General features: G+C 44.3%; 1 protein-coding gene and 1 long non-coding RNA gene across 2 annotated transcripts; one reads left to right on the top strand and one right to left on the bottom strand.

The window, feature by feature from the left end:
• Positions 1-15,200: 15,200 nt before the first annotated feature.
• Positions 15,201-16,988, bottom strand: LOC146760403 (inositol 1,4,5-trisphosphate receptor-interacting protein-like 1). The gene has a single exon (XM_085551587.1). The coding sequence runs from the start codon at positions 16,986-16,988 to the stop codon at positions 15,219-15,221; it is 1,770 nt and encodes a 589-aa protein (XP_085407713.1). The 3' UTR covers positions 15,201-15,218.
• A 391-nt stretch (positions 16,989-17,379) lies between these two features.
• LOC146760402 (uncharacterized) lies at positions 17,380-20,178 on the top strand. Its single transcript, XR_014947702.1, has 3 exons — positions 17,380-17,445; positions 18,924-18,998; positions 19,910-20,178. It is a non-coding gene; the product is annotated as an uncharacterized LOC146760402 (long non-coding RNA).
• The last annotated feature ends 5,401 nt before the right edge of the window (positions 20,179-25,579 follow it).

The following is a 25,579-nucleotide window of genomic DNA, read 5'->3' as shown; positions in this document are numbered from 1 at the left end:
AATTTCATGAAGAAATCTTATGTTCATAGATGCCAGTCATCTAATAAATGTTGTAGAGTTGTTTCTCAATCTAAGCTTTTTAATTTTTATTATTCCATAGAAAGTCTGAAAATGTAATAAAAACAGTTTAATAATTCTAAACAAACAAATGAACAAACAAACAAACAAACAAAAAACCTAAAATGGTAATTCAATGTTCCTGACTTGCTTTAAAAAGATCCCAGATTTAAGAAGTAATTAAAAAGTGCAGGAGAAAAAAATACATCCTAGAAAGCCCATCTGTGCTTTGCAAAGTGGCCTCGTTGGTTCTGGGCTGTGTCCTTCAGCCCTGTGCTTTGGGTGCTGGGTGCCTGCCCAGAAGGTGTTCTACAGTCCACTACCTGCATCTCATCATGTGCATCCCACCTGAGCACTGGGATTCTACAGCCCTCTGTATTGCTATTTTATTTATAAAATGTTACCAATAAAGCCAGAAGCTTCAAACAGATTAGATTCATTCATCCAGCCTTCACACAACGTTGAATTACTCACACAAACCAGGCTGTCTGAGGCAACGACAACAATGTTTTCACAAATTGTTTAATTAGACAACTTCTGGGCAATTTCTTCCAATGGTTTCACTTCCCCTGCCCACAGATATTCTGGTGCTCACCACATCTGTCATAACAACCCTTCCTGGATGCTGGAGTTTTGGGGCCAAGCCCAAATTTTTTATTTATTTTTATTTTTATTTTTTGCTTTGAAGGACAAAAAGAAGCATAAACAGCAAAGAACCTTCTTTATTTTTTCCTTTTTTTCCCCCCCTTTTTCTTTTTCTTTTCCTTTTCTTTTTTTTCTTTTCCTTTTTTTTTTCTTTTTCTTTTTTCCTTTTTTCTTTTTCTTTTTCTTTTTCTTTTTCTTTTTCTTTTTCTTTTTCTTTTTCTTTTTCTTTTTCTTTTTCTTTTTCTTCTTCTTTTTCTTTTTTTTTTCTTTTTCCTTTTCTTTTTTTTTTTTTCTTTTTCTTTTCCTTTTTTTTTCTTTTCCTTTTTTTTTCTTTTCCTTTTTTTCCTTTTCTTTTTCTTTTCTTCTTCTTTTTTTAAGGAACAAATTATCATCATTTTGTTTGCTTAGCTGAGAACTCAACCAAGGTCTGGCGGGCAGCTCTGAGGGCACTGCAGGGGACTCCAGGCTCAGCTTCATCACCCCAGGCTCAACCAGAAATCCAAGGTCCCTCCTGCAGCCACAGCCATGAGTCACTGATGTCTTATGCAAGAAAATTCCTCTTCCCATTTTAAACTATGGATGAGAATTTCATCAGAGGGAAGCAGCTTCGGAACAGACGTTCTCACAAACTCATTCTTTGGCTCTATCTGTTTCCAATGAGGCTTTACAATCTGCCCTTCCAATAGTATTCCCATCTTGTTTGGTGGCTTTTATCCAAGTTGGTTAATAATTTCTGTTATCGTCCTTCGAGCCTGAACAATTTTAGCTCCTCCAAATCCCTTGTTGTTCTTTATTAAGACACTAGCTACTACTGGAGAAAGATGACTGATTGCAATAGCTGTAGGCAGAACTCATGCTGATTAACAAATCACTTGAAAATAATATGCTTTTTAGCCATTAGAGTTATTAATAGTATGTTTGCTCCCTTTCTTGGGGCATTTAATGCTCAAGGAATTAGCCAATCTGGAGAGTAAATCTTTTAGTTCATAGTGGACACCAAACTCAATCTGTCTAGCTGGAATGGGACTATACACTCATTTTCTTTTCAAGACTCCACAGAATTTGACATTTTAGTAGAAACTTAATAGCTTGCAGTAATTTTTTTTACTACCTGCAGCAAGATTAGCTGCTAAGATAAGGAGCTGATGGAGCTGGTGAGTGACAGGGCACGTTCACCTCATTTAAAATATGCATAGGGGAAGGGAAACACTTTGGTACAGAAGTGCTGCTGCTGCTTCCCAGGCATCCAACGACCCTCAAAAGACACTGCCGTCGCACTGAACCTTGCCTATGGGAGCCTAGTCAGAGAGACAGCAGGTGTTTCTAAATGAAATCTCCATGCTGCCTGATTTTAATGGGTCCTTTACTTTGTAAAACCAAGAATTATTAATTAATATTTATACTTTGTTTACGAGTTAATGGGTAACTGGCTTGGGTAAGATCCCTGGATGATCTATCAGTTCACACTGGGAGTAACTGTCATGCAGAACAAGCAATGCTATTAATCAACACAAAGCAGAAGATCACATGGAGGATATTCTTTCTTGCTCTCTTTTTCAGTTTTTTGTCTCCCTCTTTGTTCTCTCCCTCTGTGCACTGTATCATAGAGTGATGGGTAAGACTGTATTTCAGCCTCTCTTGAGGAATGGTTTTGTGGTAAGGAGCCCAACAGCCTCTGGTGTCAATGCTGCTCAACAACCAAAGTTAGTTAATGTGTAGGAAGAAAACAAGTACCTCTGGCATAGGTGTGGTCTCGCAGTGCAGAGCAATGTTCACAATAAAATGGCTGTCTGGGATAGAATGGGACTGTTCCCATATGATGAAACAAATATAGGTCTAACCTGGCATAAAAGTCTACAGCAATTAAACAAGTGGCTGTTCATTTTGGTCTTTTAAATAATTTCATAGTATCCTGACGCTGTAAGCCTTACCAGGAAACTCAGTATGTGAAAACGGAGGAGTAATGCTTGATTTGATTTGATTTGACTTGATTTGATTTTTTTTTTATACTGATTACTGTGAATATCACAATGCATTTGAAATACCTATATTTGAATTGCATTAATCTGCAGAGTGTTTCTGAATCTTTTTAAAAATCTAGCAGTAAAATAATGTCTGCTTGGCATTTAATAATGTCAGATACAACAATAAATATTCACTTAGGATGACTGTTTTTTGCACTGTTCTGTCCATCAAAATATGAACAGAAAATGTGTCCCATTAGTGCAGAAAATGTCTGGAAAAGATACTCCCTGATTAAGGCAGATGTGTCTGCTGATGGTTTGATTTGGAACATGGATTGCTACAAATGAGTCACATTCCTGGGAAGGGGATTTAACGCTCAACAGGTTCAGGCTCCAGGCTTTCCTCTGGCTCACTGCTCTCTTTCTGCTTCACACTTCTTTCGTACACAACAATTCAGTTGTCCCTTATTAAGAGTGCTCCCTCTGTCAGTTCTTCCTCAAGTGCATAACCTTGCTACGCCCAATCATATTAAAGAGTGACTGAAATGGCTTTGCTTTCCATCACAAAAACAGCTGCTACATCAGTTGTAAAATCCTGTCATTTATCTTTTCCCATTTCTATCATCTTATTCAATGCATGAGACAGACACAAATGCTCTGTATTATAGATATTAATAAACCTCCAAATTCTGTGCTATTTCCATGCTGGTTAAACATGGAGTAATCCTTAAATGGAAAAATGAAGCAAGATAAATGCAACCAAAACTCAGAAAGCCAAGGTATACAGCTTTTGTCAATGTACAAGCAAATCTTCATCCAAATGGCTTAAAGGAAATAATGGAAATAATGGTGATATGCACATTCCATGCAATCATCATAAAAAAGAAACTGTACAACAGAGCATTTGTCAGAAATCACTGTGAGTAAATGACGACTTTCAGGAAAATCAGAAACATTCTTTGCTATAGTCACTGTCTAAAACTGAGGAATAGAATGAGATGAAATGAAGCAAACCAAGAGATCTCCAATGGAAGTTTTAAAACATTACAGCTAAAAGCAGAAGCTGAAATAATAAAATGAAACTGGTCAAACCCTAGAATTAGAGATTATGTGATAGAAACACATTTTGTTAGATTGTGGGTGACATGCAAGCCTGATTTCTTTTAGTTCTATTATAAGAAACATCACTGGATTCAAAATATCTTGGTGTGGTTTTCAATCATACTTCCATTTTACAGATAGATTTTCAGTTCAATACTCATGGTGTCCTTTGAGAAACGAGCAACTACATAGCTGATGTATACATATTTAGTATGCACATGGCAATCAATTCTGGAGGGGCTGGAATTACATGATCTTGAAAGGTCCCTCCAGACAACTGTTCTGTGATTCTATGATATATTCTAAGTATACAAATACACAATAATTAAATGTTTATATAACATGTGTAATATATACGTATATTTAAGAACAGCAAATCACACACAAAAAAAATGTTAGACAAATTTTGGAAGAATGCAATTCCAGTCCTCTGCTCGGATGTGGCCAGCCTGGAGGTTTGCTTCCACTGCAGACCTGGGCCAGTCCAGCTCCGACTCTGACTGGGGATGGAGAACCCACAGCTTCCTTGGGCTCCGGCAGAGTGCCTGGCCATCCTCTCGCCAATAGCGTCATCTTGTGCCTGCTCAAAATGTACCTCACTTCAGCTGTGCCCTCTGTCTCTTCTATGTCCTTCCATGTCCATCTGCCAAGGGCCTGGCATCCCAGAGGGCAACTGGATAGAGGAATAAAATACCCATTCTACACCTCTCACCCAGCTGCCAATACTCATTCACGCAGCATTGCTTCACTCCACCCATTGCCCATCATGCCTTGGTCTCTAAGTGCTACAAATTAGGAGGTTTTTGAAAATGCACAAGGGCATAGATGTTGAAAATATGTACCATCGCTTGGCTAGCAGAGCTCCAGTTAAGCCTTTTGTGTGTTTCTGTAATACACAGATTTTGTAAGGTAAAGGACAATTTGCACTTTCCCTAATAGCTTACTGGTAGTTTGTGTTCATGGCTAACACACACCACAAAGATCTCTCCAGCTGCTTGTCATATCTTTGCAGGCATTGTTTAAAGGATGAACTGTACTGAATAAGTTTCATTCTGCATACATTATTCATCAAAAAAATATTACTTCCATGAACTGCAATTAGTACAGTTGCTGTCCATAGACTTCAGTGTATTTTGCCATGAATTTTTCTATAGCTTTTCAAAGAATACACAGTTCCAGGGTTCTTTTTCTCTGTGCCTTTTTTAAACTTCCTTCAACAATCACTTGTAGCTGGTGATATGTTTCCATTGAAAACCATATTGTGATACAAAGCAGTGTGACAGCTGCAATTTTACACAACATGAAATATCAGCTGAGGAAATTACAAAGAGCATTTCCCTGAAACCACGATTTCAAGAACAAATCAATTACCTCAGTGAAGCTGCTGCTCAGAAATTAAACAACCCTGATTATCCTCAAGTAAAGTTCAGATCTGAGGAACTCACGCTGAGGCCCACTTGGAGTTAGCAGAAAATTGTTATTCTAGTGTAATTGCAAGGAAGGAAGGTTGCGATCCCACACATGTTGATAAGGAAAACCATTATTTATTACAGCTGTTTGTCTTGCTCCAATTCATAGGAAGGAGAGGAGGTTCTTTGATATATGTATACCTGACATGAGATTAAGAAACAAAGAGTTCAAATGGTGGTCCAACCAGCTTATTACAAATCTTAATCAGGGAGATGGGGAAGGGGAGGACTGGCAACTATTATGAATTAGGGTGATGGGGAAGGGAAAGTGGGCAATAGGAAATATAGGAAAGAAGCAAAAATTGCATAAAGCAGGGATAGTCACCACCAAGACCTAGCAGTGTTCTGTTGCATGCCATTGCAATGCCCCAAGGCAAAAGTGCAGGGAAGAGCAGCAGCAGAGTGGCCGGCCTTAGGCAGCAAGCAGGTAGAGACAGAGCAGGCCCAAGAGGAAGGGGCAAGTTTCAGGTAGCAGGCCCAGGAGAGTCTATCAGCATGCAGGAATCATGTTGTGAAGCACCTGATGTCATGTTTATTGGTCCCTTTTTTATCCTTCTTCTGCCAATGTGGCATTCCTGGGTACTTGGGTAAGAGCCATGTGCAGAACCCCCGAGATGGCATCTCCCTTGAGAAAAGACTGCTTCCCAGCCACTAAGCTGTGGCTTATCTCTTTCTCTATCGTTGCCCTTGGACTGCAAATCTTCAGACAAAATATTTCATCAACTCTGACTGTGATTTGCCTGGACTTGTCCATATGTGTCCCTAGGTTGGATATTAGGAAACATTTCTTTACAGAAAGGTTGTTAAATACTGGAATAGGCTCCCCAGGGAGGTGGTTGAATCGCCATCCCTGGATGTGTTTAAGAGCCATTTGGATGTGGTGCTCAGGGATATGATTTAGCAAAGGGTTGTTAGTGTTAGGGTGCTATTGTTAGGCTGCTGTTGGACTTGATCTTCAAGATCTTTTCCAACCTGGGTAATTCTATGATTCTATGATTTAGACAAAGGATTTCTCAACCCTTGACCAGGACTTGTCCATCTGTGTCCTCAGCAAACTTTGAGACAATGGTGTGAAAGAATAATCTCTTACACTGTTTTATAGAGGTCCTCAGATGAAACAATAACAGAAATGTATTAGTAGTCTTTGTGTTTAGTTATCCCTCAAAGCAGCCCTATGACTCCCTCATAGCAGCTCCTCATGTCAGAATGCAGCTCCATGGCAGCCTAAAGCTCCCCATGGCATCCCTACAGCTCCTCATGGCACCCTGCAGCTCCTCACAGGGAGTGGAGGGGTAGCACTGAGCTCTGCTCTCTGACAGCCACAGGGTCTGAGGGAACACATGGAGCTGTGTCAGGGGAGGGCAGGTGGGGGTGAGGGAAAGGCTGTGCCCCAGAGGGTGGTGGGCATGGCACAGCTTCCAGGGCAGCAGGCACAGCCCCGAGCTGCCGGAGCTCAGGGAGTGTTGGGACACCACTCTGACACCAGGTCTGGGTGGTGCTGTGTGATCCCTGTGGGTCCCTTCCAACTTGGAACCTTCTATGTCCTATGGTGACCCCACCACGCAGCTCCCCACGGTCCTGGCACAGTGGCTGTCTGTAGCACCTGCCCCTCAAAAAAGCTTTCCCAAATCTCTGATATTTTCATGGAAAGAAACCCACGCAGTTCTCAAGCACCTCTGTAACACGTTCCTCCTTATGCTGTTCTATCAGCCAGCTGCAGAAATCCCAGCTGCTGCGGATGCCTGTGCCAAACGATGACCATGCCAGTGATTGTAATCTGGAGTTTGGGCTGTGTTCTAGTCTTGCTTATTTTGCACTGAATACATGAAGGTATAGTCTGCTTCTGTCTTAATTAACATCAGGAAATTTACACTGTTCCCTTTTCACAAAAGGAGAAAGAGAATCACTTTTACCTAAGGTAAATTAGCATGACTTCAGTGAAGCTAATTAAGTTATCCCTAAATTATGTGCAGAAATCAAGGGAAGCGCTTTGTTCTCCCTAGAAGGCTGTCTGTAAAAACACACTGCTTTTTCTCTTTTCTTAGGCTTTCTGCAAAATTGCTCCTGGGGAGCCCAAATGCCTCCAACTGCCAGGAGACAACCAGCACTGACAGCTCCTGCAGCACTGAAGGCAGCCATGCAGCCATGCAGAAATGCAGCCATGCAGAAATGCAGCACTGCTCCTTGGCCACTTTGTGTGAAGTGCTCAGGCACTGCCCCCGTCAAACACAGCTCTGTCTATGAGCTCAGCAGCCAGTGATGAAACTCTGGGAAGAGAAGCTGCCTAAGATCCCTTTTATATTCTTGGCAATCATATTTTGAATGTATGAATTTTCACTCAGTCAAAAGCACCGATACACGCTGCAGGTGTGTATCACAAACAGGTTGCTGTTTGTCTCCCAAACAGAAGGTTGTGTTGAGTTATGGAAGTAAAAAATACGTATATGGTACTGTATCCGGTTCTTGAGTACTGTATCCAGTTCTGGGCTGCCAGTACAAAACAGACAGGGATCGTCTGGAAAGAGTCCAGCTGAGGGCCACAAACATGATAAAGGGCCTGGAACATCTCTCCTATGAGGAAATGGGTGACCTGGGTCTGTGCAGCCTTGAGAAAAGAAGACTCAGAGGGGATCTGATTAATGTTTATAAGCATTTAAGTGTGGGAGATAAAGGCACATGGCCACCATCTTTTCATTTGTCTGTGTGGACAGGACAAGGGGAAATGGCCACAAACTGGAGCATAGGAAGTTCCACACCAATATACAAAGGAACTTCTTCACAGTGAGGGTGATGGAGCACTGGAACAGGCTGCCCAGGGGAGTTGTGGAGTCTCATTCTCTGGAGATATTCAAGACCCATCTGGATGCCTACCTGTACAGCCTGCTGTAGAGTGCCTGCTTTGCAGGGGAGCTGGATTCGATGAGCTCTGCAGGTCCCTTCCAACCCCTACAATTCTGTCATTCTGTGACATCTGAAAATGGGGAAGGGGCTTACAAAAATGAAATAACAATTGCATCTTAGGGATGTAGTTGCTGGCTGATACAGCTAGAACACTGGTCATGATAATTCTACACACAATTCTACAAGTTAATTTTGCTCGTTGCTGTTCAGCATAAGTCTGGGAAGCTACCCATTTAAAAAAGATTCTGTGCCAAATGAAATAACCCTCTTTGGAATTGCAGCTGCTCTTTGAGAGTGTGACGTGAGTGGCATGGTGAGGGCTGCAGCAGGGCCGGAGCTGCTCTTGCAGGACCTGGGGCTGCCCCTGGGGGGTGTTGGAACCCTGGGTCTATTCACCTTAATTACTCCATCCTAACCACAATACAGTAAGACACAAACCAATGGCAGACACTGTTCCATACCTTGTTTGTTCTGGGTACGTATAATGACAGGACAATACAAAGGGAAAGTCAGTTAAAAAATGAGGGAACAGAGTAAGAAGAAGTGGCACAAGAAACACTGCAATGGGGAGAAATCTTTACAATAAGCAGTTTAAAAGGACATGAAAATAAAAAAAAAAATGTCCCCATCAGCAGAGTATAAATCACAAGTCAACCACTTTAACTCCAGGAACTGCTTAAATTGAAGTATATGTTTGAAAAGAGTTGTGAATCCTTGAAAAAAATGAGTTTACTGAGAGTACGTGCATTAAATAGTTGGCAAGAGACTGCTTAATGTGTTACACTTATAACCATAATTGCACATAATTCTGTAATTAATTTCATTGCACGTGTGACACTATACATGCCAAACATAAGTGCTTTTGTGCAGATGCACACTGCTTATAACGTGGTCATTAATTCCCCCACTGTTGACAATCAGCTCATGGAAATAAACTGCCAAATCCCAGTAGGACTCCAATGTGTCAGATGTGTTCCTTTCTTACTGCAGATCATATCCTGTGCTGAGTGCTGTGCTTCTGAGCAAGCAGAAAACAAAATTCTCATGAATTGAATGGTGTCACTTACTTCACAGCTAATTACACGTGGTTTTGTTCTGCTCTGGGTTAAGTGATCTGTTTGCAAAATTTATAATACGAAGAAAAAAAGAAAGAAGAACTATTCCATAGAAGTCTGTAGTCCTGTGAACAGGATCCTGGCTCATCTAAGCCAGGGCTTGGTGACTTGTATTTACAAATGAGGGTGGTACCGCCTGTTGGTTTAGGACCCTTCACCAGTCTCTGGGTGTCTGTTGTTTCCTGCATTTCCGGCTCTAACAATGATGATTAGGATGCCCACATGTGCAGCAGCCTCTTCAGCTGCATGGGCTCTGGCTCCTTTGGGTGAGCTTATGCTGTAGAGAAAACAGCAGGAGCAACTGCTGTCTACCCCATGTTGCAAAATCACATGTGCACGAGGCAGGAATATTTCTCAAAGGCCAACAGAGAAAGGCTTGGCTGGGAGCCTGTGGGTGTTGAACCAAGGCAGCCCTGCAGGCACAGAGTGGTCTGGTAGGTAAGGAGACAGCCCTGTAGGACAGGAGCGTGATGGCAGCTGTCAGACCAGCTGTGCTTCACCTGCATACCTTGCTGCCTGCAGCACAAGGCTCCCAGCCATGGCTGTATTGACTTCTGGGAGGTAAGGCCAGAGTCACCTCCTGAAGCCAGGGGAGATCCCAGATCAGCAGGGTTGGAAGTCATTTGAACCTCACGAGATCCCCTAGACCAAATCCCCTGCTACAGCAGGTTCCCTAGTGTAGGTTTCTCCACAGAAGATAATCGCTCTTCTTCTCTGTTTCCGGTAACAAGGATATCAATAAATATTATTAACCAACAGAAGCTGTGTAACCCAGTGAAACAGGACCTATTCTTTCCTGAATCTGAATTCAGCATTCAGATTTCTGTACTTCACCAGTCTCTGGGTGTCTGTTGTTTCCTGCATTTGGCGGAGCCTTGCAGCCGGAGCTCCAGGCTGGTGCCTTCCAGTGCCAAGCAGTGCAACTACAATGGGGGGCAAGTGGGAAGCCAGTCATCATGGTAACACTGGAGCACTTCTGACATCCTCCTCTCCAGATCCTCCTCTCAGGCATGTTAAACTTGACTCTGTGCTTATCTCAGGTCACTGTGCTTAGCGAAGGCCTTTACCAAAACAGTGTTGGAAATGTCAGTGAAGCAGCTCCTCAAACTGTTTGTATCCTGTTCCCCTTCTGCAATCTGGTCAGCCTCCACATGTGAGGCTTTGCTGCTGCTGCTCAGAGAATCACCAATGTGGGTTCCTCTGTAGGCAAACCAGTCAAAGCCCCTTGCATTATGCATCTATCCAGTGCACCCTCAATAATTTTGCACATGACAGCAAGTTGTTAGGAAGTGCTGATCTGCCTTAGGGTAAACAGGCCCCACAGAGAGACCAGGACAGGCTGATCAATAGGCTGGGGCCAATGGGATGAGGTTCAACAAGAGCAAGTGCTGGGGTCACCACCCCTGAGTGAAAAATCTTACATGCTTGGAAGAGGCAGAACACAGCAAAGACCCATTCCATCTTTATTCTTGCAATCTGAGCTGTATTTTTCCTTATTGAAGAATCCACCTTTGCTGGATTAGGACTTTTTCTGAAGTCATTCTCTGAACTGCATAAAGGATGAGCCAATGTCTAAATCCATACTGCTAGCGCAGGAAAAGCAGCAGTGCTAAATAAACACGGGAATATATTTCCACAGGCTGGAAATTCTGGGCAAAATCAGTGGATAGAAAACTAAAAAAGGTGAGACTAAAAAGGAAGGGAAATAAAAACATTCCATCCAAAAATGACATTTCACTGTCACCATTACTAGAGATATATTCTTGGGTGCTCTGCTTTATATATGAATCTTACTTTGATGTTAAAAGAATATCATAAAGGCAAGTATGAGACTCGGCTACCAACTAAGAGATTTCTTTGGCATTCGCCCACCAGGATCCGGCTCTGTCTGCATTCAGAGGCTGCAAGGCAGAGAACATGCAATGGTCCAGCCAGGGAAATCCCCCCGAGCACAGTGCCTCATGGACAGCCTCCCGTTCCACTCCTGCACGCTCCAGGCCCTGCAGGCACCCCCCAGAGTAAATGAATGAGCTCAGGAAGCCAGTGTGATGGTGGCAAGGCTGGGTGGTTGGTTACAAGTGCAGGCAGAAACTGGCAGCACTGCCCACTGACTCTGTCAGTGTCTCTTTGCTAAGTCCTTTGTTGTCAGTTTCTCTCATCCGCTTGTGGATGGACTCCTGTTCTGGGATTAAGAGGTATGAAGCCAAGCGGCATGTTGCATTTCATTCTTAAGGAGCATTTGTTGGGGTGAAAGCAGCAGAAGCAGAGATCCAGGCACCCTCTGTGCAGCCAGAACTGAGCTCCAAACCTGTAGGGCCATCCCCAACCTTGGGACTCTGGAAGCACTCAGCTGGCCACTGTCTTCTCCCCTCCCCATCCACATTAATGACTCCAGCAAGAAGCTGCTCCTCCCTGATCTCGCTAAACATCAAGTCATGACTCGGGGAACAAAAGAACCACAAGGAACACTTCAAAACTTCGAACAAAAGATGAAAGCTCCAACAAGGTCAACCCAACCAGGTGTTGCTGTTTACCATGATGGCCTCATAATCCTCCAGATGAAAGGGGCCCTTTGCCACCCTTCAGGCAGTGAGACAGGGAGAGCAGCCGACATGATAAAAATGCTGTGATACATCCCTTTCATCAGCACTCCAAACAGTAAGTACGCAAAAATTATGGTTTGCATACAGCAATTTCTCTTTGCTTACACCATGCATTTCACTTAACTACAACCTATCCCACCGGGCAAACACATACAGAAATCCAGGAGCGCATTCACTGACTCCCATTTAAAGCTTGATTCAAACCAAAGAATGATCATTTAAAAGAGAGATGAAGGTTTCCAGCAAATGAAACTCACCATAGCAAATAAGGGGCCAAATACTGTCGTGAACACAACACAAAATCATGGGTGCTCTGATCTATTATTTTGGTGTTTCCTTGCTTGAAACCCTATAGGCAATCAGCACTGCATGGCAATGCTCCTATAACACAAAGCCTCTTCCTTTCATCTTTGTGGTGCCACCAGCGATGGAATTAGATGATCATTGTGGTACTGTTCAGCCCCAGCCATCCTATGAGTCTATGATGATGATTCTGTGATTCTCTAACTGCTCCTCAGTGATGCTACAGCAATGCAGCATCCCAAAGATCAGCATGGAAAGGAGCAGTGAGAGCACAGCAAAAAACCTCCAGGTAACAGCAGGGACAGGAAATGCTGAATGGGACTCTCTCTTCTAAATGGTCCGAGACAATAGCTGTTAGAAGGCTTAGCACCAGGTCAGGTTTGATAGGAGGAACTGCAGCTCACTATCATATGAAATTTCTCCTCGTTCTGGTTGCAAATTGCTGGAAGGCAATTCATCTTATCTACCACCTGCTTTCAGCTATACCTTGGCAAGTCCCTGTCCATGTGGGATTGCTCTGTCCTTGCTACCTGCAGGCAGAACCCAGAGATATGTTCCATCTGCACAGGTAATAATCAGGTGGCAGGAGATGTGCAAGCCTCATCCACCTTTAGCACAAGGATTTACAAATCCTTCAGGAGCCCATGGACACAGAAGGGCAGAAAGTGCCATTTTTAACAGCAAACCTGTGCCAACCTCCCACTGATCACAGAGTTCTGTAGTATGTTGGGGTGCTAAGTTGTCTTTGCGAGGATTTATGAGTGCATACAGTAGTTCTGAGTAGATGGAGTGTTCTAGAATAGCTGAGTTAGGCCTGTAGGTTAAGAGTTAGTGGGCTGCGGGTTTAGGTAGGTGTGTGTATAGGTTCTCTCGCGTGCATCGGGTTTGCGTAGCGGGTGTACGTGTCTGCGCGGGATTTAGGATGGCATATAAGGTGTGTGACAGAGCAATATATTGAGAGAAGACATGATGGCATCCATGTTTGTGTCTCTCTCCCCGGGACAGTTGAAGTCCTGGGATAAGTCAGGTTAATTGGCGAATACGTCAGTAGTACCTCTCAGATTACTTTCAAGAAGCTGAATTTTTTACCTAATCCTCTCTCTAAAGTGGATTTTTCATCTCTCTTATTTACTGATAAACTTCCAGGGCTAAGCATCTACAGCACAAAACAGACCTGTGTAGTTCATCACCACGCTATATTTTTGGTCCAACATGATGAAAAAATGGAGCAGACATTTAGAAAGATGACAAGAAGATCCAGAGCAGAGCAGTTATAGTCATTGATGATTATATCAAAATATTGTTGAAGGAATATTAAAACCCCTGCTTCAGGGTATAAAATAATATATACATTTTTGTCAAACAGGTGGACAGAGTAATATATGTTTGTCCACTGTGCTGCATTTATATACCCTTCTGAAAGGTCTATCATTTTTATATATGTAAAGGTATATTATTTTTATATAATACTGCTATCGATGGACATGAGATCTGGTCCTAATGAACTATACAGGCCTTTATGCACCATTTGTATTCGTAAAGCATCTACCAGGATACGACCCCAAACAGGACACCCAGGGCAACACCAGCAGTATTTGGTTAAGAGCACATGAAAAGAAGCATATTGCAACAATAATCAGACAGCGATTTATGTCACCCATCATACAATCATGAAATGGCCAGGGTTGCAAAGGTCCACAGTGCTCATCCAGTCCCAACCCCCTGCTGTGTGCAGGGTCACCAACCAGAAGCCCAGGCTGCCCAGAGCCACATCCAGCCTGGCCTTGAATGCCTGCAGGGATGGGGCATCCACAGCCTCCTTGGGCAACCCGTTCCAGTGCGTCACCAGCCTCTGAGTGAAAAACTTCCTCCTAAGATCCAACCTAAACTTTCCCTGTCTGAATTTAAAGCCATTCCCCCTTGTCCTATCACTGCCCACCCTCACAATGTCATGGTTTTGTACATTTTTCTATTGGTATTCCACATCATAACATCATATAGAGCACAGAAAACAACTACATGTCCCAGAGGGTCTCACAGTCAGAGAGGGAAACACATCACGGAAGTGATGCTGTCTCTCTCTCAAACTGCCTGGTAGCGAGTCTGGGTGTGCTTCCAAGCCGTGGCACCTTCAGTTTCAAAGTAGGCTTCTCGGTCTTCGGAAAACCTCTCTCTCTCTTTCCCTTTTATTTTACTTGGCTTATTAGCCTCGATTTCCATTAGATTGTAATTAGTAAAATAATAAGTTTTCCTCCTTAGATCGTTGCCACTTCTCTGTTTGTTTTCTTGAGTCCAGCTCCCATCTCCCTACCCCTTTCTTATTTTCCCTTCCTATACGCTGGGAGCCAGGGGGAACAGGAGCCTACTGCCCCTCCCCGTCACAGACATAGATTGATCTAGATAACACCGTGACACAGCAATTCCTCCTCTGTATACGCTCCCTTCAAGTACTGCAAGGCCACAACGAGATCTCCCCAGAGCCTTCTCTAAGCTAAACAAGCCCAGTTCCCTCAACCATTTCTCACAGGAGAGCTGCTCCAGCACCCTGACCATCTTAGTGGCCTCTATATTCTTTCAATATACGTACACACGACGGCGAGATTGAGACACAACAGGATATATAGTTTATAAGAGTTTATTAAAAGTTGTTGTTGTTTAGGGAAATGGGGAAGGGAAGTCGGGTGATAGAAAAGAGATAGGAAATAAAAGCAAAGAGTCTTTGTAGAAAGCAAGAGAGAATTAGTCACCACTGGGTTTCCAGCATGACTCGTAGTTCAGATGTTGATCTTCAGTAGAGATGGTCGTCAGAGGGAGCAGGGAAGCATCTGTTTGCATCTTGCCTTCACAAGATACAATGGTTCCATCCCCAGATCTCCCATACCAAGATGGAGTCATTTGGTCACAGGCCGGATCTTCCACTGGTAAGCTCTCTCCAACGTGACACTGACTGCCACAAGGAAACAGCCACCTCTGGCCTCCTAAATAGGTCTCAGAGTCTTATTGCTCACAGGATGTGAGCTTGCAGCCAAAACAAGAGAAGGGTTCGGACAAAGGTCTCTCTCAGCGTCCGAACAGCAGCAGTCTGATGTAGCGATCTCTCAGCTCCCTGAACTCACGCAGCGCTATGGAGTGGGCGTCCGGGTCCTCCTCCAGGTGCTGGAAGAGGTTGAGCGGCTTGGCGGATCGGAAGGACTGCGGCAGGACAATCGTGCTGTGCACCGACTTGCTGCCAAGGAAGAAGTGGTTCAGGCATTTCTCATCCAGGCAGAAGCGCAGGTACCGCAGGAGATTCTCCATCCGATTCAGGAAATACTTCCTGCGCCACTTCTTCAAAGGGATGATGGCCAAAGTGTGGAGGACAAGAGTCTTGATGACATAGGTGGAAAAGCCCATGCCCACTAAGATGCTGGCAAGCAACGTCAGGCAGTGCAGGTGGGAGCTGTCCTGTCCGGTACTCCTGGCCGTGTGCTGGAAGAACTTCTTTTCTGCCACAGCACAGCTCTGTGGCCATGTTGTGCTGGGCGTAAAGCCGGCGTCTGTGTTCTGGCTGGTCAGGTAGATGTCCGAGTATTCTTGCTGCACCCCGAACAGCAGCTCGACGAGGACTTTTTCCCCGCTGTAGGCTTCTGTCAGCTGGAGCTTGCAGGAGCGTCTGGAAGGCAGCACCTTCAGGCTGTAGGCGTGCGCGTGGTGGGTGGTCTTCCAGATTGCTGCCACCTGTGCGGTGAACCAGGTGACAGTTCTCTCCACATCCAGGTAGGAGTCAGTGCAGAGAGTCTGTAGCAGGCTGGGGTCCTGATTTTGGCTCAGCTCTTCCTCATGGTGGTGGAGGAAGCACAGCACATTCCCCAGCTGCTTCTCCCTTTGGCACATGCACTGAAGCTCCACGCGGACGCGGGAGTTCCTTGCCAGCCCGTGCCCTTCATCTCCCAGCTCCAGGAGGAAGGTGTGCCCGGGGGGAGGCTCTATGGGCACGAGCAGGCAGTACACATTGTCCCACTCCCGGGGACTCCAGCCTTCAAAGGCACTGCCCACCCCAATGGCGGGCTGCAGCACCGGGAAGAAGCTGTTGGACCAGATGAATCTGAAGGTCTGCACGAGCTCGTTCATCAGCTCCTCCACTATAGGGCACCTGGTGGCCCTTCCTTCCACCTTTTCCAGGGCACGCCTTGTGAGAAATTTTGTCAGTGCTGAATCTTTGAAGTCTTCTTCCTCGTCATCCTCCTCTTCTTCCTGTTCCTCCTTTTCCACCAATTCCACCTGCTCCTGCTGTTCTACCTGCTCCTGCTGTCCGCCCTGTTCCACCTGCTCCTCCTGCACCTGCTGTTCCTCCTGTTCCACCTGTTCCTCCTGCACCCGTTCCTGTTCCTCCTGCACCTGCTGTTCCTCCTGTTCCACCTGTTCCTCTTCCTCCTGCACCTGCTGTTCCACCTGTTCCTCCTGATGTTCCTCCTGTTCAACCTCTTCCACCTCTTCCTCTTCCTCTTGCTCCGCCCCCGATGCCTCCTCCTTGCCACTGGAGCTGTCATTTTCACTGCTGCTTTCATCATGCTGGCTCATTTGTATGGACTGCAACATGTTCCAAAGGAGCAACAGAATCAGCCCCACATTGAACCAGATCTTCCAGTAATCCAGCAGAGCAAAGAGCAGAGATGACATGTCCACCCAGCTCTGCTGCTCATTCCTCTGCTCAATCTCGTGCTGCGGAGGTATCATGTGCTTTTGCAGATCAACCTCGCGCCGCTGCACGTTCTCGAGCATGAGCACATCAGTACTGACACTGACACTTAGCGCCCGCACCAACAATGCGAGAACAAACACCAAAGCCATGATCTGCAAGAGATGGGAGAGAGGGGCTCAGTGGGGCTGGGAGGGAGCGGGGCCAGGAGCCGCATGGCCCTGTGCTCAGGTAGGAGCAGTGGGTACGAGGGAGCTGGGTGGCAGCAGGGACCGAGGCCAGCGCTGGCAGGGACAGTTCCAAGCACTGCCCGTGGTGCTCCCACAGGGGCCGGTGTTTGCACCACATCCCTCGTCCAGCCCGACCTTCCCCTGCTGCTGCACTCACCATTGGCCCAGGTCAAAAATGCAGCAGCGCTGCCTGCCTGTGGCCCTAAACCCATCCCCTGCATTGTGATGCAATGCATTCCTGCTGATGTCACAAATGGGCTGCCCGACTCCACCCTTCTCAGCTGCCCAGGGTGGGCACATGGCCACTGAGCCACGGCACTGCCTCAATTTGGAGGCATATCTCTGGACAGAGCTCCTGGGGACGCTCTTTACTAAGCAGGTGGGAGCTGCCCGGGCCTTTCTTTAAAATAAAATGGGGTGGTATTTCCCATGGATGCTGTGCTCCTCATGTGCCACCCCACAGGTTATGTTCCAAACACACTGTCCCTGGAAAATCATTTGGACAGAAAAGGAAAATCAAAACTACTGCTCCTGAGGAAACATAAGAATTTGCAGCATATGCAGAAACTCATTTTAGTGCTGAAATGCCACAGAGGGAACAAAGCTGAAGATCAGTGCCGGTCATGTCAAAGTCTCAGCACCTGACATCACACAGCCCTTTGCTGATTGCTCCCTCAGCCACCGGTGGTTTGAACGTCCTCTGAGCAAAAGGCCAGATGGCTCGATCCAAGCAGCTCAAAGGGGCTCTAACAATGATGATTAGGATGCCCACATGTGCAGCAGCCTCTTCAGCTGCATGGGCTCTGGCTCCTTTGGGTGAGCTTATGCTGTAGAGAAAACAGCAGGAGCAACTGCTGTCTACCCCATGTTGCAAAATCACATGTGCACGAGGCAGGAATATTTCTCAAAGGCCAACAGAGAAAGGCTTGGCTGGGAGCCTGTGGGTGTTGAACCAAGGCAGCCCTGCAGGCACAGAGTGGTCTGGTAGGTAAGGAGACAGCCCTGTAGGACAGGAGCGTGATGGCAGCTGTCAGACCAGCTGTGCTTCACCTGCATACCTTGCTGCCTGCAGCACAAGGCTCCCAGCCATGGCTGTATTGACTTCTGGGAGGTAAGGCCAGAGTCACCTCCTGAAGCCAGGGGAGATCCCAGATCAACAGGGTTGGAAGTCATTTGAACCTCACGAGATCCCCTAGACCAAATCCCCTGCTACAGCAGGTTCCCTAGTGTAGGTTTCTCCACAGAAGATAATCGCTCTTCTTCTCTGTTTCCGGTAACAAGGATATCAATAAATATTATTAACCAACAGAAGCTGTGTAACCCAGTGAAACAGGACCTATTCTTTCCTGAATCTGAATTCAGCATTCAGATTTCTGTACTTCACCAGTCTCTGGGTGTCTGTTGTTTCCTGCATTTGGCGGAGCCTTGCAGCCGGAGCTCCAGGCTGGTGCCTTCCAGTGCCAAGCAGTGCAACTACAATGGGGGGCAAGTGGGAAGCCAGTCATCATGGTAACACTGGAGCACTTCTGACATCCTCCTCTCCAGATCCTCCTCTCAGGCATGTTAAACTTGACTCTGTGCTTATCTCAGGTCACTGTGCTTAGCGAAGGCCTTTACCAAAACAGTGTTGGAAATGTCAGTGAAGCAGCTCCTCAAACTGTTTGTATCCTGTTCCCCTTCTGCAATCTGGTCAGCCTCCACATGTGAGGCTTTGCTGCTGCTGCTCAGAGAATCACCAATGTGGGTTCCTCTGTAGGCAAACCAGTCAAAGCCCCTTGCATTATGCATCTATCCAGTGCACCCTCAATAATTTTGCACATGACAATAAACTTCCAATCTCTACTTTTTGCATTTCAGGTAAACAACTAAACTGAATACTCATTAACAACCAAGAAATAAATCCGGACAAGCACTTGAACTGCACACTCACAGGTGAGCACTCACCACAGTGTGAATGCAGACTGTGTGCACAACTGAGACAAATGTAGTTTGCAGCCCTGGAAGGAGGATGCTCTCCACTGGTTCCCATCATTTATTGCTCAATTTCCCTCAAGTGAGACAACGGAGAGAAAATCAGCTCTGTATGCAGAAACCAGGAGCTGTCTATTAATGTGCTTGATTTTCACTAACCTGAAAATCATGCTTATCTTGTTCAAGTTTTTATGCAGGTCTTACTTCATATTTTTGAAAGAAATCTTTCTATGAAGTCACAAAAAACCTGTGATTTTTTGTCAGAAGTACTTTTCTAAACAAAACAGTGATGACGTATTTCCAGTTCTTCTCCAGTCAGTTCACACATGGCCTAGTGCATCCCCTCCAGTGGTGCACTCCCCATGTGAGACAGAAATGCGATGAGAAATGTCATTAAGTGTCATTGTGTTGTTATAAACTGTGAGGTCTGGAGGCTGCCACGTGGAAGCACCTCTGATTGGGAGTGAGACACTGAAGGAAGCTCTCATTTTGAAGGGCTTTTATCCAGTTACAGTGGGCTCATAGTTTCTCTGATGATGAAAATATAATTGAGGAAGGTGCTCCTGTCAGCAAGACTGATGCTAAAGTGCTCCCAAGCTTGGAAAGTGTTTTATTGTTTTTCTGTTGTTATTGTAGCTTTAAAAGACAAGAACGGGAGAGATGGCCAGCAATTCTTTTTGTTGAGTTTGAACTTGTTCTTGGTTGTGGCTGAGGCTCCTTCTTAACAGTTCGGGTTTAGTTCTAACAATGAAACTTTTAAATAATAGACATTTTTCAAACCATTCACAGTGCAGGCTGAGTTCAACTCCCTGGGAAGCCGTCTGTGCAAAATCATGTGTGAAGGAATACTAAAAGTAAGTTTGCTTTTCCAGGCAGAATGTACTGCATAAAGCAGTCTTTAAAGCAGCCCATGCCTATGAGATCACACAAGTCATCTCAGCCTCATGCAGAAAGCACACAGTGAGGGCACGGGGCAGTCTGACCTCTACGCCTTTGGAAATTGAAAGGATTCACTGAACTTCTCCTCCAGAGAAAAGAGAGCTGTTGTTCCTTTTAAAGACCTATTTTATTTCTGAACCACAACACATCAGACCACGACCCAGCATCTGCCTTAAGATATCAAAAATAGTTTTCTTTTCAATGCTTTGTGAAATTTCAGGTTTTCCTTTTCTCATTCTAAGTGTGTAAATGCAGCACTGGCTGCTGACTGCCCGTGCTATGCTAACTTGTTTCAGAGATAATAGAGGTTTCTTCCATGAACACTGAATCTTATTTGCTGACTATTTCCAGTGGAGCACTCAGGAATATTTCTTTTAGTTTTCTTAAAAAGATAATCAAGAATATACAGATGTGCTCACAGTCTAAGTTGAGTTTGTCTCTATACTGACATCTTAATGCCCTTTTTTCCTGAAATCATGTTTCTTTTGACACCTGTCTGAGAACTGATCAGGGATGAGGGGAAGTCAGAGTTGCACCATGGTGATGCCACAGTTTTCCCTCACATTAACGCTGCACGGGAGAGTTGGTGGAGACAGCTGCGGGGTGCTGAGCTGGGAGGAGGAGGAGGGGGAAACGGCACCTGCTGAGCCTTCTGTGCGCCGGCTGTGCTGTGCTGGGGCTGCATGGACTGCAGGCACTGGCTGCTGCCTGCCTGCACGGGCTGCTGGGGGAGCATGGAGCTGAGCCCAGGCAGTGCCCCATCAGAGCAGCCAGCCCATCCCTGTGGGATCGGATGAACCTTTACTGCTTTGCAGTCTCTATGGGCTGAAAACAATCCTGATATAAATAATTTATATGAGAATGTTGTGGAGACAGATTTTCAGTTGTTTTCATTCATTCTCAAAACATGAAATGGTAAATGAGATAGATTTGCTCATCTACACAACACTGCTCTCCTTCACTCTCAAGCCCAGACCAGAGAGGCAGGATGACCTTCTAAGAATCACTGTGGCCCCCCAGGACCAGCAGAGGGAATCCCTCCCAGTGCTGCCTTCTTTTATCACAACCAGAGCAATGTAATCACCGAGGTCTGCTCCTCAATCTGCATGTGGTGCTCATCTCAGTCAAAGAATGTCTGTGGAAGGTTGGCTTTGATTTTTTGTGTGGATTGCATCAATGACAGGTTGGACTCCAGACTCAGTGGGATCATTTTTCATTGCGCTCCTTCCTCTGCAAATCTTCCAAAAATGTTGGTTTCTGCTGAGCTAGAGGAAGGAAGGAGTTCAGGCCTCCTTTACTTTGAACTAATTCTGAATTATTCTTCCATGAAAGTGGGTGATGAAATAAAACCTTCAGTATATGCAAAAACAAAACAAACAAAGCAACAAATGCTTCACTGTCTTTGCATCCTCTAGTTGTATATAGCTGCATCTTGAGAAAGATGAAAGGAACCCAGTGCCTGAATACCACAGTAAACACAGCAAACATTCCCTTCAGTTTGAAAATAAATTCCAAACTCATGGGAGCGGAGCATTTTTCTCAGCACGTTCCTAATTTATCGAGAGCACTAAAATCAATAAAACTATTTCTCTTCAACTTGGAAGCAGACCCAGAGCTCATGAGCATTTGTCTAATTTTAAATAAAAAAGCAAGATCACTTTTCACGTGCTTAGTTTACCCAGAAAATACTGTGTTAGCTCGATTCAATACATCTTTAGGACACTGAAGCAGTCTTCAATGTGTCTGTTTTCTAGTGGAGAAAAATGGAAATTCTTTGATCAAGAAAAAAGACCAAAGTTGCAAAAACTGACCAATAAAACCATTCCAACGTAAATCACATCATTGGATGCACTGGTAACATACATGTAAAAATCTGGGAAAGCACCGTGTGAGGATCACTTTTAGGTAACATTTGTGTAATTCATAGGATGAGTTTTGCATGTATCAGCTTTCTATAAGTATTCAGTTAATTCAGGTATTCATGAGGCTTCCTACTGAAGCACGGAATTTTAAGTTAATATTGCAGGGTATTTTGAGACAGGATATTCAGAACTGAAAATCTCAAATATTTGTATCTGGGAATGGGTCCTGAAAGTCCTATATAGATTGAAACAAAAACAAATTGAAGACTGGTACATGTTTCTTTCATAAAGACACATAGTGAAATCATAGAAATAGGACTCCTCTATTCCAGACAAGACTGATTCTGTAATGGCAGAAGTTATTCAAGCCAGAGAAATATCAAGAAGAAGAATGCTAGCAGCATTTAACCAGCAGTATATAACCAGAAATCCGAGAGCAAGGAATATGGAAGTAAAGATGTGCAATATAAAGGTCTCCATCAGACTAACTCATTTAAAAATCTCACATTATTATACTTGATCTACATTCATAGAAATAGAAGGTGTCTTAGGACACATTGTTCCTGTAAGTTTTTTGTGTATCATCTTTGCATCATTCTGAGAAGTCTGTTCCCAGGCCTGCCTACTTATTTGCTTTGCTCGTTCTTCACTCTGGAATAGATGTAACCCTAATTGAAGTCTTGGGTCACCCTCTCCTAAACCTGAAGCAAATGAAGAATAGAAATATTTATTTTCTTTCAAGCTGTTGGTTCTTATACAGCATTTTGAACTCAGCGTCACAAAGAAACACAAGTATTTCATCAGGCAGTTGTTTTTTAGAACTGCCCTTGGCCTACACTGTCTGCGGTCAAGTGAGCTTCACATTCATCATTCACAGCACACAGTCATTGGTTTTCCTGGTACTTTGCAAGTGCATGGGGAGACACTGTTCCTGATCTGAGTTCACAGCCTAATGAAAGACAAAATAACAGAGACACTTGTGGCATTCAGAGTACAGGATTGAATTATGGGAGAATAACACACATCACATTCAAAAGTGTTTTCCTGGCAATGTCTGTTCAGAGGAGAATGTGAAAATTTGCTTTCACTGAATCTGAGAAGAAGAGGAAATACCATAATATATTTTCTGCAGATGAAAATGATTTTACAGTGGTTTGCAGATTTTGTGTAATTAATCTGGAAATGGGTTTAGAGTTACAGTATGTCCAGTCTGGCAAATTATGGGGCTCAGCCCTCACATGAGCCAGAATTCTTGCCTCCCCAGTGCTATAGGCTCTGTTTAGGGTTCCCACTTTGTTGTGAGAAGACCTACTGAAATTTTTGTCTCTGATCTCATTCAAAGAAGCTTCTGACAGTGGGGTAGAACTGCCTGCACAGGCTAACCATGGTGTTGCCTAATTTGGCAAGGCTACAGGCAACAGATGAGTTCAAAAGAATTCAGGCAGGCAAACTCTTTGATCCCAAACCTTTCCCTCACAACAAGGGAACCCCTCATGCCAATGGGAGACCTGCTGTGCCTATCAGAGACATTTCACTGCCTTCATCTTCACATGGAGTCAATAGAAGCCAAAACTGGAGCACAGGACTTCACCACCTCTTGTAAAAGTCTCATTTTGTTATGACCCTCAGTAAATTTCTCATCTACTTCCCTCCCTTCCGTCTACTCGGCCACATCTGTATGTACCCTCTATGATCTTGGTTTGCTTTCACTGCTCCTCTGCCATTCCCCCTTTGCTCCTCACATTTGTCTGGTTCATTATTTTGCATCAAAATTACATGCATTAATCCCTCTTATTCTAAATATAATCCTATAACTGATCCTATTTGCCTTTCCTATCATAATTCATACTTCCACCAGCTGGAAAATTACTTTACAAGCAATACAGACTGACTTTCATCTGTTTTATACCAATGACCAAACACTTGCAAACTTTGTCCCAGCTGTTCCCAGTTAGTTTGATTCCCCAAAAACATAGCACAGTGGAGAGCGATGGATTCCTCTCACAAAAGCCCACTGAGTAATCAGCTCATCAGCATAAGGAATGAATGGGCAATTGATTCCCTGCCAGCCCATCTCTTCCATGTATTTCTCAACTAATAATCAAGCTTGGCACTGTTTATGCCATCAGCTATTTACATCTCCCTATTTCCGTACTCACCTCTGCACTCTGTCATTGCCTGAATGTGTTTAGATCCAGCTACTGCCTTGAATTTTCATCTTACAACTGTCTACCTGAGCAAGTTAATTCCCATTTGCCCTATGGTCTCTGCTCAACTTTCACACTTCGATTTTTTATAATGCCTACACTAACCAAGTCCTAAATGTACTGTTAGTAACTCCATTAGCCACAGAAACTGCTCATATGAAAATCTCTGAAAAACTCCCCTTGGAATCCACACTTAATCTCCTATCCATCTTCTGTTATATCAACTGTGAATCTAAAAGCCAAATAAGTAAATTAACTTCTGTTTTTCAAAAATAAAAAACAAAGCAACAACAAAGAATTAACATAGGATCCACTGTCTGAAATATGGCTGGTGCTTTCTATTTCTGATTTCAGCTAGATCTGTTATTCCAAAATGAATCTGATGAAACTGACAGTTATGAGGGAAAAGTTGGGCTCATATGTCTGTTTCCCAAGTCAGAAGGAAAATAATTCTGCTTTAGAAGAAGAATTAACAGGTGCCTCCCATCATTTGCTTATTGAAGCACTTACTAAATCTCAGCAGTATTTGACAGTATAAATGGTTACTCCAGTGTGCTAACAGGAGACCAGGGGCTATTTCCTTTGTCCCTTCCAGTTTCAACATCCATCTGCTCCTCGTGCCTACAAGATCCCCTGGCACTGGGCAAAGCCCATCGCAGTTAAACTGTGCCAGGTGCTTTGGGCAGGACCTGAGGAAACTGGGAATTCCTGTGTTTTGGAAGAAGTACGAGAGAATGACCAGCAAGGTTTTTTGGTGGACTTGACAATAACTGGGCCTGACAGCAAGGGATTCCATCTGTACAAGCTTCAGTCCGTGACAGCCTGGTAGGTCACATTAGATTCACAGAACAAGAAAGTCAACACATACATGTCTGACATTTTCAGTAGGATGAAGGGCTAACATCTTTTTTATAACTAAAGATACAAACTGTTTCTGAAACTGTCTACTGCTACTGCTTGTGGACAGTCACTGCAATTTTCACTTTAAAACAGTTGTTGTGAGTAACTTCCTTGCTGAGCCAGATGGCACAATACTTGCATCATTTCATTCAACAATGCGGTGATTTATTCATTCATTTTTTAAGCTATCAAGCCCAGGAAAAAAATACCTCAGTGCTTTACCTCCTGTGTTTTTGTTTCACTGCTCTATTTGCAAACCTATGGAGCAATATGATGTGAGTTGCTCTCAGGCCACTGATTCCTTCCAGCTCCATATGTGTTGTGCCAAGAATGTTAAAACTGCTGAAAGGTGTATGTTATGGTAGTAAGGGGCACTGGATAAATGTTTCTCTTCTCACACTCATTAATTAGGCTAATATTGTATCTAAAGAAATCATATGTAGTATTTAAAGAAACAACAAAAGAAAACTATAAAACTGATTTTGGCATGAAAGGATGCACATCCTGAGACCATTCTTAACAAAGTGCAGTTTGTAGGACACTGCAGGACTGAAGATGCAGCAGACCCTCATAGGCAAAGCGATGTGTAATGGTCACTGCTGGAAGGGCAGCAGGAGAAAAGGAAGATGAAGAC

This window comes from Coturnix japonica, chromosome 6 (assembly GCF_054131305.1).
Source record: "Coturnix japonica strain WE chromosome 6, WE-NBRP24, whole genome shotgun sequence".
Lineage (NCBI taxonomy): Eukaryota > Metazoa > Chordata > Aves > Galliformes > Phasianidae > Coturnix > Coturnix japonica.
Note: the sequence above shows the minus strand (reverse complement) of the source record. Positions and strands in the feature narration are given on the sequence as shown.